At 39.7% G+C, this 15,023-nt stretch overlaps 1 protein-coding gene across 2 annotated transcripts; it reads right to left on the bottom strand.

Moving 5' to 3' along the window:
• Positions 1–1,205: 1,205 nt before the first annotated feature.
• Positions 1,206–14,494, bottom strand: coro6 (coronin 6). Of its 2 annotated transcripts, XM_030781287.1 has the most exons (11): positions 14,298–14,494; positions 11,531–11,730; positions 9,666–9,788; positions 5,554–5,683; positions 4,966–5,144; positions 4,263–4,382; positions 4,021–4,125; positions 3,767–3,912; positions 3,557–3,614; positions 3,044–3,271; positions 1,206–2,753 (listed from the first exon to the last, which is right to left on the bottom strand). In XM_030781287.1, the coding sequence occupies exons 2-11, from the start codon at positions 11,726–11,728 to the stop codon at positions 2,631–2,633; spliced, it is 1,410 nt and encodes a 469-aa protein (XP_030637147.1). In that variant the 5' UTR covers positions 11,729–11,730; positions 14,298–14,494; the 3' UTR covers positions 1,206–2,630. The 2 variants fall into 2 exon arrangements, with proteins under 2 accessions (XP_030637147.1, XP_030637148.1); XM_030781288.1 differs by lacking the exon at positions 14,298–14,494 and having other exon boundaries at positions 11,531–11,752.
• Between the last annotated feature and the right edge of the window lie 529 nt (positions 14,495–15,023).

Consider the following 15,023-nt stretch of genomic DNA (forward strand, 5'->3'; position numbering starts at 1 on the left):
AACAAGTAAACCTGATCGGGCCAATGAGGGCAATAAACGTAGGCAACAGTTCAAGGGAGGAGAAATCAATCCATATATCTTTGAACTGTGCCTCTACACACCTTCCAAATTAAAACAGCCTCTTTTTTCAAATTTATTTTTAACTTATTTACATATATAGTCTGTTTTTGGTTGTATCCTTGTTGTTTGTGAACATGTTCACTTTTTGGAATGATGTTTTCTAAGTGTTTCAAATACTTTTCCATAACACACAAGACCTTACTCTGGTTAATACTGTGCACTTCACAGAATTACAGGTCTCTGCAAATACTTTAGACTGTAAATGAGTAACTTTCAAAGCTCATAAAACTCCAGGAGTGGCAACATCACAACTATTTGTTAACTTTAATGGGGACCTTAATGGGTTGAGAAAGAGGAAGGTGCGACGCAGTCTCTTGCTGGTAAGATCTTATGTGAATTAGATTATCTCCTTTGTTTGTGGACTTGTGCATCTCCTATGAGGCATTCGGGAAATGTAAAGCCCTAAATATTTTAAAACAAATTTTTCGCTACCAGTTAATTTAAAGCTTACAGTAGTTAACGGCGCTTAATATTTTAAGTTCTCAGGTTCAATACCAAGTACAAGTTAAAAAAACAAAAAAAAAACCCAAAACAAAACCAAAAACCATATTGTCAGTTAAACTACCATTCTTATCTGAAGGAACTTCCAGATTTTTTGGTTCAGTTCTGTTCAGAGCACTGGAACCATTTCTGAAGTGCAGCATCTTGCTCAGTAGCACAACACCAGTTAGCAAAAGCTGCATACTCTCCAGAAAGTAGAGTCCTTTTCGTTTGTTCATGTTCATGAATCAAACATACTTCCTTTCAACTGCATGGTCATTTCCTTACTGTTGGATATCTCTAAATAAATGTCTCTAAGCATTAAAGATGATTACAGTGTGAAAACTGGATATCCTTCCACACAGTGACATTCAAAACCCTTCGATACTAAGAAACATAAGTTTAGTCTGTAAGTACTAGCATGTTTCAGTCCATCTAAATTCACCAGCGTATTTCAGTCCATCTAAATGTGTGATGGTGGTGGATTTTTTTAAGGTCTGGTTGACCACTGTGTCCTTATTGTCCAAGTCCAACCATGAAGATGAAAAAAAAAAGACATGTAGGCTTCTTACAAAAAGTTTTATTGATTTCATAATACTCAAATATTACCCTCTACAGAGCACACAAAGATCGTCTATCAATTTTTATTTCTTTGGTTTTGGCATTTTGCATTTTTTCATGTTTTTCTTCATATTTTCCCATTTTTCTGTTCAGAATAATATTTACATTTTGCAAGGTTTCATGAGAGCCATCTGAGAGGTGTTTTACGGTGTTGGTCAGAGATGGCAGGTTGAGGACGTTGGTGTGTATGTGTATATATACCTGTCTGCCTGTGTGCTCTTACAGTGAAGACATTACTATAGGTCAAAGCAGCTGAAGAGTATAATATAGTGTATAGTGCACCTGTAGGGGCCAAATACCTGGATACACCTCAAAAAGTACTGTAGAACAGTACTTAACAGTTATCTTCTACTGATCCTTGATCTGTTTTTAAAATGTCTTAAATCCCTTGTCACATTTTTAAACAGCCTTCCATTGCGGCAAGGTGAAAATGCCGCTTGACTGGTGAAAATCAAGTTTTGTCCAGATTCATGATGGTTTGTGACAGATGACAGAGGTATTCTTTGCTATCTGTAGCACCTCATATGGGAGTCTTGGACTGCTCACTGCTTACCATTCACAACTATTCAATCACAATGTAAAAATGACACAGAAACAGCTGACTCTCAGAGGGGACCCATGCACTCTGAATGCTTTCTAACTTAAAAGTAACTCTTAAAACACTGGCATTTTTATGTGTTTCTGTTATGGCCATGTTCAATTTGGAACAACAATACTCAGGTCTGTATTAGTGTTTTTTTCTTGTTCTTGTTATTGTTGTTGTTTCAGGTATTTTCTAGCTTAAGGCTTGTCAGCCTCAAACTTCCAAGACCAAAGTCTTGGCCAACTAAAAATGGTACCTGATATGCCTGATGCGGTGTGTTAACAGAGTGGCTCCCCAGGAGAGAGTGACTGTCATGTAAGGTGCTCACTGAATTATCTTATTAATGAGTTATACTTGCATTTGTTGGGCTTTCCTCAAGTTTCATTCTCATTGTCAGTACTGGCAGCCAAGTGGTAGGTTGATTTTTAAAACTTATTTTGTGGTGTTCCAGGGTAGCCTTCATAAATGGCATCTATGGTGTAATACTATTTACCATAAGCATAAGTAAACGATATACTAAAGAGCACGTAAACACCAGCATGAAATGATGTAAAGTGTCAAATAACAAACACACTGATACAAGTTTAAAGGCCTTAACACCATCTTAACTCCTTAACTCCTCATCACCACACAGCCCTTACTACAGATGCTTACATCCTGTGCAAATACTAAAGGCTTTCTGAAAGGCTACACGCAGAATGGAGTTAGAGATAAATGCTAAAAACCTGAGCATGATTGGGCTGGAGCAGTTAAAAGTGTGAATGTAGAAGAGGTATTTAAGCAGCAGTGACTGGAGCAGTGTAGTTAAGTATTTGCACAAAGAAGGTCAGACAGTGCCGTTAGTGTACTTGGAAAGCTTATTCTCTAAATCACAGATTCTTTTTTCCTGAGAGAGAACTGTGGCCTTCAGATTCTGAATCTCCTCCAGGAGTTTCTCCAGTAACTGTGGCTAGAAAGTGGAGAGGATAGAAAGAGGGAGAACAGAAAGAAAGATATGAGAGAGACAAACCAAGAAAAGGAAGGAGCAATAATTCAAGGATAGAGGAAAGAGGGAATCAGGATAAATAGAGTAGCATGGAGAGAAAGAAAAAGGGGGGAGGGTTGAGGATGAAAAGGGAGAAAAGAAAGGATTCAGAATCGTGAACGAAGACAGGGAAAGATAATCAGAAATAGGCTGAATAAGGAGAGAACAAAGAAGAGATTTCATTTCTGAAGAGAGAAAGAAAAAACCCCACTTACTGGCAAGTTGCTTCCATCACAGGAGGACATACTCCTGCGAGGAGAAGGCCTAGATTCTAGAACATTCTTCTTGGCAACCTTGAGCTCTCTGCTCTTTGGAGGGATGTAGCCATCCCTCATGGACACTAAGATGGGGTCTTCATCACGGCCCTCCAGCCACTCCTCAGGCTCCAAAGCAGGTTCTGGACCTGCTGTGTCTGGGTACAAGTCATCTTGGAATAAGTCCGACTGTGACAAGAGGCGAGATGAGACATGTGAGGAGAGAAAGCATGGGGAATTTAGAGATGATAGATAAAGCATCATCACTCAACATAAATCAACTGAGATTAAACCCTCAGGTCTTCCAGCGGACATAGTCCAACTGTAGATTGTTATTGTCGTCACTTACATCACTCAAGCCTGTGAAAAACAGCTTCAGGACAAATTTTGCGTATTGTACAGATTCTGAATAATTTTCCGGCTTTATCATAAACCTAAAACTGACAGAACATCTGAGAGTTGGATTTAATGTACCTTTCTGGGAACGGTCATCATGATAGGCTCACATTTTCTCTCATGGAGTTTGTATAACCTGTGAAAGAGGAGAGGCTAAAGGCCACAAGCAAAAATACCATTTTGATTTGCAAGCATTTAGGTCTGCTCATGTTCCAAAAGCAGTTCCACACCCCTCATTCAACAACAGTATATTCAGTTGCGGTTCCCACCCAAACCCTAGTGGCTGACCTAGCGATTTCACACTTGCTGACATCCACGCCTCTCTTGGGCATGAAGCCCATCCCTCGCTGGGGTTCCTTACTGCTGTATGTGCTGACATAATGCACATAGGGAGGTTCCTCTGTGATCTCAAAATACCGGATGCTACTGTCACCCTAGAGATAGAGAAGAGACAGACAGACAGAGAAATACAGACCACAGAATGATGTTATCGTTAAATTTGGTATTAAACCACACTTACATGATAAAATAAAGACACAAACCTTGCCACAGAGATAAACCATGTTGGTATCAGGATCATAGTATGGCAACAAGACCCCATTACTTGTGTCCAACTCCAGTAGTGCAATGGGCTCCTCAAAATTTGTCTGCAAATGAGATTTCAGTTTGTTACAGCTTACTGGTGTCTTCTAAGCATGTGTATGATTCCAGTTCTGTGCAGGTCTCAAAGCGTTTAAGACATCAGAGTATGACTTGTTGTATAAACAACAAATTAAGAACCTACCGGATCCCAAAGGCCTAACTCTCTCTGACTCATCCGGGTGAAGCCTGTAGTGAAGATGTTGCCCTCCCTGGTGAAAATGGCACGCATAGGTCTTATGCCCTCGTGTGGAGCCAGTCTTTCCTGGAGAATAAACAAGACCAGGGCTAGTATTTAAAAAAGAATGTCAGGTACCATCAGGAATCAGCAAGTTTGGGCGTGAATCAGTCATTGCTTAGAAGTGTTCAGAAACCCTTTCATTGTTTCTCTCACCATGCGTCATTCATTTTGACAAAGTACCACTATATCACATTGAAAATCTGCAATAAACTGCCATATTTCATGGTATCTTTCTTGCCACTTCTGCTTTTGGCCAATGACCATGGTAAGGCATGTTATTTGAAATTATGGGATAATACAGTTCTCAATCTCTTGTTCTTTTGTTCTTTCTCATAGGCCATTGAACATAATGCTCCTTATAATTCTGAAATTTGACTGTCAACCAGTACAACTAGCCTGACAAACTGCCTATTCCCCCACACGTATACCACTTAAGTCTCTAAAGCCCTTTGAGGAAATACATTTGGCTTCGCCAGTTGAACTATAAAGCCCACTGTGTTGGTGGTCAGGCTAAGGGGTTTGCCAGCCAGCTTAGCAAGATTGATTGGTCTGTTTCATAATGCCATTTCTTCCCTTCCCTCTGTGCCCTCTGTGTCCTTTGACTCACCGCCACGACCTCTCTCTTGCGTGGATCACACACACGGAGCCGACGGTCTTTGCAAGTGGTGCAGAACAGGCTTCCATTGCGGTTCCAGCTGACATTGTAGATGAGGTCAGGGTGGTCATCCATAGAGATCAGTGGCTCTCCTGTCCCCACATTCCAGATGATGATCAAGTTATCGCTGCCTGAAAGATTGAGACATAGAAGTTCCATTTAATGAGGGATTTATGCACAGCAACCTAATTATAACATTTTCTGTGAAGTTATTGACAGGCTCTACTTCATAATAATGGCAGCTCATGCTCTGGATTGATGTTTGCAGTCTGCTGATTTAGAGCTGCCTGACTGCTGTGCCTAGCATATTAAACCAAATGGATTGTCATCACATATGATTGTCATCACATGTTCCTTCGACCACAATGGATCCTAATTGTTGGTGACTGTCCTTCAAACCTCCATGCTGGCATCGGCTTGGCAACAGTTCCTTGTGAAACATCAGATAACTTAGCAGTCTTTTCTACAGATGATCCAACAAAAAAGTGCCCCCAAAATAACGCCTCTTTCAAAGTTGATCCTCCATGCATCAAGACTTACCTGCCGTGAGGAGGATATTACGGGTGGTGGGATGCCAGGTGATGATGCCAACACGTTTTGAGTGCCCTTCTAACACCACGATAGGATCCGTTATGGGACGAGTGGGAACATGATCTGGGATCTGCCACACCTAAATGGGGAGAGAGATTTGGTGGAAGGATAGCTAGCATGTAAAGTTAAATCACAAATTTTAAATTGTCTTGAAAAATCCAAAGCTATAGCAGTTATGATCTTTCAAGCTCTGATATCAGTAAAGGTAATATTTGCCACAGGTGTTAACTTTTGTAGTGATAAACAACAAGTATAATATCTGGATGGATGGACAAACAGGGCTGACTGAGGCCAAGAAAAAGCGGGAACACCCTATGATAAGGAGAAACAGGGAGAGTGCCAAAAGTATAGTTCAAAAAATGTGACTGAAGGTTGTGTTGAAGGCTGGAGGGGTGGATGGAGGTTTAAATGAATGATGACAGAATGGTCACCACAAGAAGAAAGGAAAGGATTACAGGGTCACAACATAGTTACAAGACATTTATGAGAGGAATCATATATATATATATACGGTACAATACATTTATATGAGAATAATGGTTATTTGGTAGGGTGGGGTTATGGTGTTTTAGCATTGAGTAAGAGGAACATGTTGAACAGGAGGAGCACAGTGTTTACAGAAGATGATGAAGGTACATTTACCAATAGTATGTTGGCCAGACTCTATAGAGCAGTTCAAATAGAAATAGACTAAAGGTGTGAACAGATGGATGGACAAATAAATGAGAAGACAGTTAATTAGATGGATGGAACAATAGATTAAAAAGCCTAGCAGCTCTGAGACATATTTTGAATGAATAGTGATGGTGCCAACTATACTAAAAAAAGATTTATCAGTGAATAATGATTGTTTAATGAATAGATAACAAGGGCTGATGGATGAGTGGAAGTAGAGAGATGTGAAAAGTGTCTGAGGTATGTGAAGTTTGAAGAGTGCCGATGGTATCTATGGGGTGTATCATATGTATAATCTGTAATGTGGTCTCGTGTGTACTGTATGTGTGGTATGTGACACGGTAGGTCTGTGGTTAAGAGACGTGTGCTGTAGGCGCAGTAATAATAATAGCAAAAGTAATAATAGATTCATTTGTGGACCACACAGTAACCATGAAAGTGGAAGAACAGAAAAGAGAAACAGAACAATGATCATTAAGCATTAAGTAAGAAGAAAAAAAGCATATAAACAGTGTAGACGTTTGAAAATGTTGCTAGAAAATGTATGTGTATGTGTGTGTGTGTGTGTGTGTGTGTGTGTGTGTGTGTGTGTGTGTGTGTGTGTGTGGGGCAGTGGTGGTGGGGGGTGATATACACTCATTTATCACATCATAAAAGTGAGTTTCTGTGATGCTAAGCTGTTACATACATTTAGACATATCTCATATACAGTTACACATTTTACCGAGCAAAGTAATCCGGTGTACTCCAGATCCATTAAAAATATCAAGTAGCGAAAACAGACTCTTTATAATGGTGGTTACTAAGGTGGTTTCATATTTATCTGAAAGCAACTGTAAAAGTTATTGGTAACCACAAATCCACCAAGGCTATTGTTAGGGCTAATAATGAGCTCACTATGTCTCATGAGCACTGAGAAACACAATCATGAACTATAGAAAGATCCTCTCATTATACCTCCATCATAGCACAGTTGGCATAAGCCCCCCGTGGATTTCAGAGGTTAACATTACTGTATAATATTACTATTATGTTCTGGGAATGTTAACCCTACATTTCAAAAGCATGAATGCCCTGACAGTTCTGGGACATACGGGGGGACAGCTGCAGTGAGTCCCTCTAAGCCCAGAGTCACACAGACACAAAACACACTCTAAGAGCCATTAGCTCATTCCAAATGCTGTACTATCCTATGGTGGTAGAGCCCTCCCGGTGATTTTAGTTTGTAACTAGGAGACGGGAAAAGGGGTAAGTAGATAGAAGTCTGGTTAGGCCCTAAAAGCAGGGGACCATGTAGATGTTGAATGAAGATGTCTACCTTTCTTTAATTCATGTTTTCCTTGAAAGATTATCTACAACTTAAGTATTTTGATGTATGTCTAAGTTACTCATAACTGACAGCATTTGATACCATGTGACTTAAAGAGTGTCTTGTTGATTAAAGATTAAGTAACACATGAATACAGAAGTCTGAATTACTGGGTGGGTTAAAAATTTGAGTGATATGATTAGTTTAGGCAGTGTAAGGTACTCCTCTAAGGCTACACTATTATTCTTTCATCATATTTCCAGTCATTGGTGATTTGTCACATCATTACATTGGTAATGTTCAGTTCATTTTCAGTCTGTGAACCAGTGCCTAATGAGTTGTGTCATCTGTGTGTTTCCTACACATGGTGTGTTGGGTTGGGAACTCTTTAAAGTTCCTTGTTGATCTAGGACACTTTTGCTCATGTTGGCTGTGCGACAGGGTGCCTCTTGTAAGGGCCCTCAGACATGCCTCTACATGCAAATGCCTATTTTAAAACGACTTTCCAATAAAAGAGCATTAATGTTCTCTACCTGGTGATGCCTCTCTGACAGTTTCACATCAGGGGCAAGTTACATAGCATGTGACATGTCACAACAGGCAGTTATGTTTAAAGCAAACCACTGAGCAGTATTAATTATGTAGTAATGGCAATTGCCATTTTGTTTGTAGAGATATGAAAGGAAACCCACATCAGATCCAGCTGTCGCTCATTCACCCCCCACACATACACACAAAGAGCATGCTGTAAAAAGCTTTGTCAATGTGCCAACCACTTTGTTTTTGTTTTTGTACTGTAACCCTGTACACACTGTGGCGTGGACAGATGAACACAGTGCAGCTCATTATTCATCACTGAGGGCCACACTGGGTGACGAGGGATCTTATATGATATCTCTTGGGCTTGTGTGGGCATACTCTTCATACTTTAAGTGTCTGCAAAAAAACAGCTCTCAGTCTTCAGTCCAACATCTATATCATCATCCTCTTCCCTCCCATTTAAGCCTCTGTTTTTACTCATGTTATCTGTCAATACTGTGTGGTTACTTGATAGTCGCTGAGGCAGGATCTATCTCTTACTGTTCTTTTTTTCTTTTTTTAATAAATATGTTTTTAAACAAGACTTACTCATAGACACACTTATTTGCTTTTGTGTTAACCACCATGGTTCATTTTTGGTGAATGTTTAAATGTACTTAACCCCAAAATATTGAAAGATTCTTTATATGTTGACCTAACAAAATAACTGTGAGCTAGTTTTAAAAACTGTCATAAATTACTTAAGTCTTTTTTTATTAAAAAAATCAGTTGTGTTGGAAAACATATTATTATTATTATTAAACTTGTTATTCCACAAACATAGGTGCAAATCGAAGCTATCGAAATAAATGCTATTAAGCTATATTGGTCTTTGCGACACTTGTTCCGTCAGAGTGTACTAATGCTGGATAACTAATAAGTAATACAACCTATGAACTTGTGCTTACACAACAATGGAGAAAGGCACCTTGCTAAATGGAAAGTTTCATTTAAAAAAAAACACGGGGATGCTTTTTGGATAAGACTATTTGCTGTCCTTCTGGGCTGAATTTAGCCCATCAACATCAACACAGTACATCAAGTTTAAAGTACCATTTACGAGTAAAATACGTGGTTGACGACAGGAATGTGATCATCTACTCTGAAGGCTGACCTCATATCTGAGGTGGATTATTTGTTTTTTCCCACTTTAAATTAAAATACACAATATCAACAACCTCATGCATTAGGTTACTAAAGGGAAATATTGTCATTCAGGGCTAAATAGGACCATGTTTCTGACATGTGATTAGTTAACCTTTCTTTTTTAGTTAGCAGTATTTTTATTTTAAATAATCTGATACTTCTATTGACAATATAACATTAGTCCCTGGTTCTGCAAAGGGAATATGAGACAACTTGTTTGATTCTCTTACCTACTGTAATGATGCTGATTGAAATGGTTCATTAAGTGAGAGCACGTGTTGTTATGATTAGCCTGACAGAGACACTGTCCCCAAAATAGATGTAGGAACAGAACGATTGATTGAATAGTTACCATGGCGGTGCAGTCCTCAGAGCCGCTGGCCAGGATGTTGTCATTGTGGGGACACCAGTCGATGTCCAGGACAGGGCCAGAGTGTCCCACGACCAGCGGGTAGTTTTTGTCCACACGTCCCACCTTTAATATATAGCACAAAACAGGATCGTGAAGACTCACGCACACACACACACACACACGCACACACACACACACACAGTGATTCTAAAAGACAGCAATTCTACAAATCACGACAGTTCCTATTTACAAGATAATAATGACCAATATGCAGCATAACACATTCTGCCACCTCTGTAAGCTGGAACTAACTTACAGCTTCACTAATATACCTGTCATACCAAAGCCAATACAAAAAAGGGTTTCAAGATCTATTTCTGCCAAGATCATGTTCATTGTTGCTGGTCAGTTAAAGCACAACATACTGAGTGTGTCTTTAAGATCTGGTGTATCTATATGATTTCAGCAAAAGACTACAGAAATAATTGAACTGTTATGTAAACATTTTGCACCTACACTTAAAATAAGAGTTCTGGGAATGAAGCCTATGGTAATTAAGCGTGTTTTAGTGTTAATGTCATACATCTGTCTGTAAAAAGCTCTCATCTGTCATTAGACATTTATCCCTACTAACGGGTGATGTAACTTCATTGCTATTTGTTTCGTTCTTGTTTAGTTGGTGTGAACACATGTCTGGTTCTGCCCTGGGAGCCCCTCCTCTTGCCACACCCCTCCCCACTGTGCTAGTGTGTATTTATAACCCTGTGATGAGGCGTTGAAAAGGGAGTTTTTCTTCTAGGTTGCTAGAGACTGTGCACAGGGGATATGGCAAGCTGGGTATTTATAGCAAATCTGTCCAAGCCTAGGTAATATATGTCTGTGTCTCTCTGAGCCTGCAATGACAGGACAATGAAGAGTATCCCTCTTTTCATCAGGAAATAAGCTAGTGCATGTGTTCCTAATCAGACTCAGCTGTCCTACAGACTGCTTTTTGCATCACTAAACAGACAAACCCCATGTACAGGGTGGCAAGTGGACATGAGTACAGAATATTTGTGCTGTGATCATTTTAGTGTATTTGGTTTTATCACACTTTTCTTGGGCTAAATGAAAATATTGACAATTTGTGACTAATCACATTGCACCTGAACTGCAGAAACTCCAACTCTTTTGATGTTGCAGTTCACTGACTTAATAATTGATCAATAGAAGAGGGGAGAGGTCACAGTGCCAAGCAAACTGAGGAGTAAAAACTATAGCTGCAGCATCTGTTTAATGTGAAAAACTGGACCATTCAAGAGACAATCTGAGCAAATTAGTATGTTACTAGAGGGAAGATATGTGAAGAGTGAGGGCCAGGGCCAGGTGAGGTCCGTGTTTCAGAGGGTGCCCCTGAAGAGGGTGAATCTGAAAAGCCTGTGGGGGGAGGGGTGTCCACATGCTACAGTGACAGACTGGGCTACTTCTCAAGCACCCCAAAGAGGCCAAGTGCACACGGGACAATTGTTGTCACTATATATGTAATCTCACAGGCACTGTTTTATTCTATACCTTCTGTTAGTTGTAAATATTCATCTTAAGCACTTGGGAAAACACTATGAACATTATTATAAGTTAGTCAGTCATGGTGAATTATCTGTCTCTCAAAACCTCAGAGCGTCTAAAAGCGTTTAGTCAGATTTTTTTCCTTTACAAAAGCTACATGTATACACAAAATAAAAATGACTGGTAGTAATATGTTTTGGTCATGAAGCAAACTTAGAAACCGCATGTTACACTAGCGTATTTTCAGAAGAAGTAACACAAATTATGTTTCCACTAATTCTGATGTATCTCTTAAGACAAAAATTTCCCATTTTACAAACCTTTGAAAGTGGCAGGACTAGAAAAGCCCCCCCTCCACTGGACTCGACAATAACGGCGAGAAACTTGGGGTTGACTGCACAGAAGGAGCTGTCCCATGTTACCTTGGAAACACGAATGTCATCATAGCACTGTTCTGCCTTTGCAGATTGGCCAAAAACGTGCCGGAACTTACTCTGTCGAACAATACTGCGACTCATCGCTACAAAAAAAAAAAAAAAAGATGAGAGCAGAAAGTCAGAGAACCCAAACTGATAGTCATTTAGCAAACAACTGTTACAGAACAGATGTAACAGTTGGTTGCTGTACAAAAAAACCCATATTTAGTTACCAACTCTTGGTGGACAATGATCTTGTCCTCTTCAAATAAGTTTCACTCAGAATAAGTAAAAATATCTCATAGATCATTATGAATGTTGATAATGAGACCCTTTTATGGTGCAATATTGATTGTATCAAAAATCAAGTTGCATCATGAATACATTTTCATGTATTATAAGCACATTCTTGTGAACAATATTTCCAAAATATATTTATGGGTTGTTTTGCGCTGATCTTCATACATGCAATTTAAAAATACAGTGTGATTCATCAATAAATGCTTAAGCAATGGACAAGTAACTCTGAAACCTTGCTTTGAAACATCAAAAGAATTGAGCAAAAGTGATGTATAATCACGCTAACCTGTTCAGTGTTCATGTTGATCCACAAATTCCTTACAAACACTCAAATAAAACTTAACAATTTATCAGAGAGAGGAGAAGGACTTGAGGGCATGACAGACTAATGAGGGAAAGGTTGATATTGAACGTTAAACATTAACCTTCTCACAGTTACACTGAAAACTGGCAGCTTCAGAACTCTCATGGTGAAACATACCCATTAGGTATTTTCCCAGAGGTGAAACCGAGTCTGCTTAGCTTGTGTATAACAGAGCAGAAATTATGGAATTATTAACCCGGAATTATGAAGTATTCAAAGGAAACCCCTGCTATGTCCCCCTAACGACAAGCTCGGGGGGGGGGGGGGGGGGGGGGGGGGCTGGGAAGGATGTGTTAGTTCTACAGGGGGTCCATGCTGTACCTCTACTTGCTAATAACACACTTATGGAAATAAATTAGTCAACATTACAAAAGATTCAGTTTGGAAAGACAAATTCTTGCGTTCAGATCCCAGGTTAATTCACTTTTCAAGTGGATCAATATCTTGACAGAGAATAATGATTCTTACTGACATTTAATCACTACTGGCCTGCAGTGACAGAACTGAAGTGAATGTGCTTCTTTTGTGTGGTGAATTTTTGCTGGGTTTGGTCTCACATCAAATATAGTCTCACTCTTGGTTTTTAATAAAGAACAAAAGTTTCCCACCTTCTTAGGTGTCTAGTCCATCACACATAGCAAAAACATGGCACTTGTCTTTTTGCAAGTTGTAGTTAACTCAAATATAATCTGATATTTAGTTACACACATTAAGTTGTTCTAAATGTTGACTTAACATTGTTCTGCACCATTACTGGAGACAGATGTACTTATATTAGTAATTACTGAGCTTACAATGTGAATCTGCTTTGTTGTGAAGATTTGATGGTACATTAAGTACTCAGTTATCATTACTCCTGTGCTGTTTTGCCATCACATTGTTGTTCTGAAAGGCTGACTGTCCAGGAATATAACTGATTAAATGACAGCAAAACAGACACACATTCAGTACCTCAAGCCCCACTCCACCGTAGATAGCTCATGCAGATTTTTTTTTTTTTTAGTGGATGAACTACAGGAAGTAATTTAAATATGTGCTGCTGTGCAATTATGGTTGTTTTATTATCTTAATATACTTAAATGAAGTCATGACACTATGGATATCATATTGAAAATCCTAGAGATTTAAAAGTAAAGCCAATTGAAAGGGATAGTTGATGTAAACAATGCATAAGGGTGGGGATTTACCACCTTAGTGTGTGGGCCTAGCTGGTGAACTAGTTTAACCAAGTTTGCAAGGCATATGCAACTAATATTCTTCGAGAATTCGTGCTTTCATTTTCAAAATAACAATAATTTGTGGGAAGAGACGCTATTCTTCCAGTAACTGAAATGAACAAGACAATTGCTTTTCACCTGAATGTTTCAATCAACAAAGACTGTTTTATTGTCACACAATAGTAACTATTCTCCGTTAACCATAAACTAGTTCAAACACTGTACTTAAATCTCCAATGAGCCTAAGCACCCACTTCGCCGTAAACTTTCTCAAAACTACAGTGAAATTTAGCCTCATCCACGGAAAGTGTGGGCGCATCAGCATAATATCATAGAGCATCTGGGATCTTGACGAGGTCCCATGCGCATGTCTCTTACGACAGAGAGAATGACACGAGCACTTTCCTAATATAGTAATGACAAACTGCGCGTTTAACGCCCCCCGTTGCCCCTCCAAACACCCTCATACCAGATTTACTGTGGGACAGAAGAATGAAATAACCTCATTTTCCCCTTAAGAAAGGCCGGGGTGTACCCATCTCTCCCTCACTCGTACAGACACCTTAGACTATTCCCATAAACACTCCAGAGACAAATACATACCCCGGTTAAAACTCAGTGTGCTTCGTAATAGTATGCGAAATACTCCGAGGAAATGCGCAATGTCAAACCATACGTACAAATACCAGCCAATGCGCAAAAATGACAACGCAGCAGGCAATTCAGTAATTCCATAGTTCAAATTATTGCTTGTAATTTAATATGAACTCACGCCGAATCGCTAACTCACCTCTTGGTTTCAAAATACAAATTGATGTCCTTTTCTTTTTGGTTCTCCTCTCCCCCTTGCCTGGTTAATAATCCGGTCTTTGTTAGAGCCTGCCTATGGAGATGTTTTAGCGTTGCCGGTGTTCCAGGTTTGATAGACTTGGTGCGGACTCGCAGTACTGTTGCGAAGTCCCACTACGTGCCGTTTCCGAACACCAAGCGACAGAAAAGAGACAGTGAGACAGGGGGACAGTGAAAAAGAAGGAGGGGTAGTATATGAGCGGGGGTCAAGGCGGTCCTGTCTATTTTGGAAACGGCTCTGTCGGTGTCGGGCTATTTCTCCCATGCCAGTGACAGGGCTATACATTGCAATGAGACCGCGCACCGAGGTCAGGTGGAAGCGAGCTACTGTTGTGCCATAGCCCGAGTACACATGCCGCTTTTAATCACTAGACCAACCCAAACTTGTAAGCCTAGAAAGATGAAAAGCGTTTTCAGTGTTAAGTTCTGCGTACAGCTTGTTTTAAAATTAGCTAAAATAGGAGAATGATCTCAAACGGTTTTTGATTTCCAAGTTTCTATTCTGGAGGTCTGTGCTTTGCTGCAGTCTGCAAGCTTCAGATATTCTCCTGGCAGCACACGAGAATAGCGCACCTACTAAGCAGAAACAAAGTATTGCGAATGGCTGTTACATCTGTCTAGTTTTGACACAGCTAATTTTGAAAACGCAGTGACATAAACAAGAACC

This window comes from Chanos chanos, chromosome 8, assembly GCF_902362185.1.
Source record: "Chanos chanos chromosome 8, fChaCha1.1, whole genome shotgun sequence".
Taxonomy (NCBI): domain Eukaryota; kingdom Metazoa; phylum Chordata; class Actinopteri; order Gonorynchiformes; family Chanidae; genus Chanos; species Chanos chanos.

Excerpts from the sequence above, each read along its gene's own strand:
- coro6 (XM_030781287.1), bottom strand. The coding sequence starts at position 11,728 with ATGAGTCGCAGTATTGTTCGACAGAGTAAGTTCCGGCACGTTTTTGGC. Across the intron at positions 4,383-4,965 it reads GCAAGAGAGAGGTCGTGGCG|GAAAGACTGGCTCCACACGA; the intron begins GTGAGTCAAAGG and ends TTTATTCTCCAG. Across the intron at positions 4,126-4,262 it reads AGTTAGGCCTTTGGGATCCG|ACAAATTTTGAGGAGCCCAT; the intron begins GTAGGTTCTTAA and ends TCTCATTTGCAG.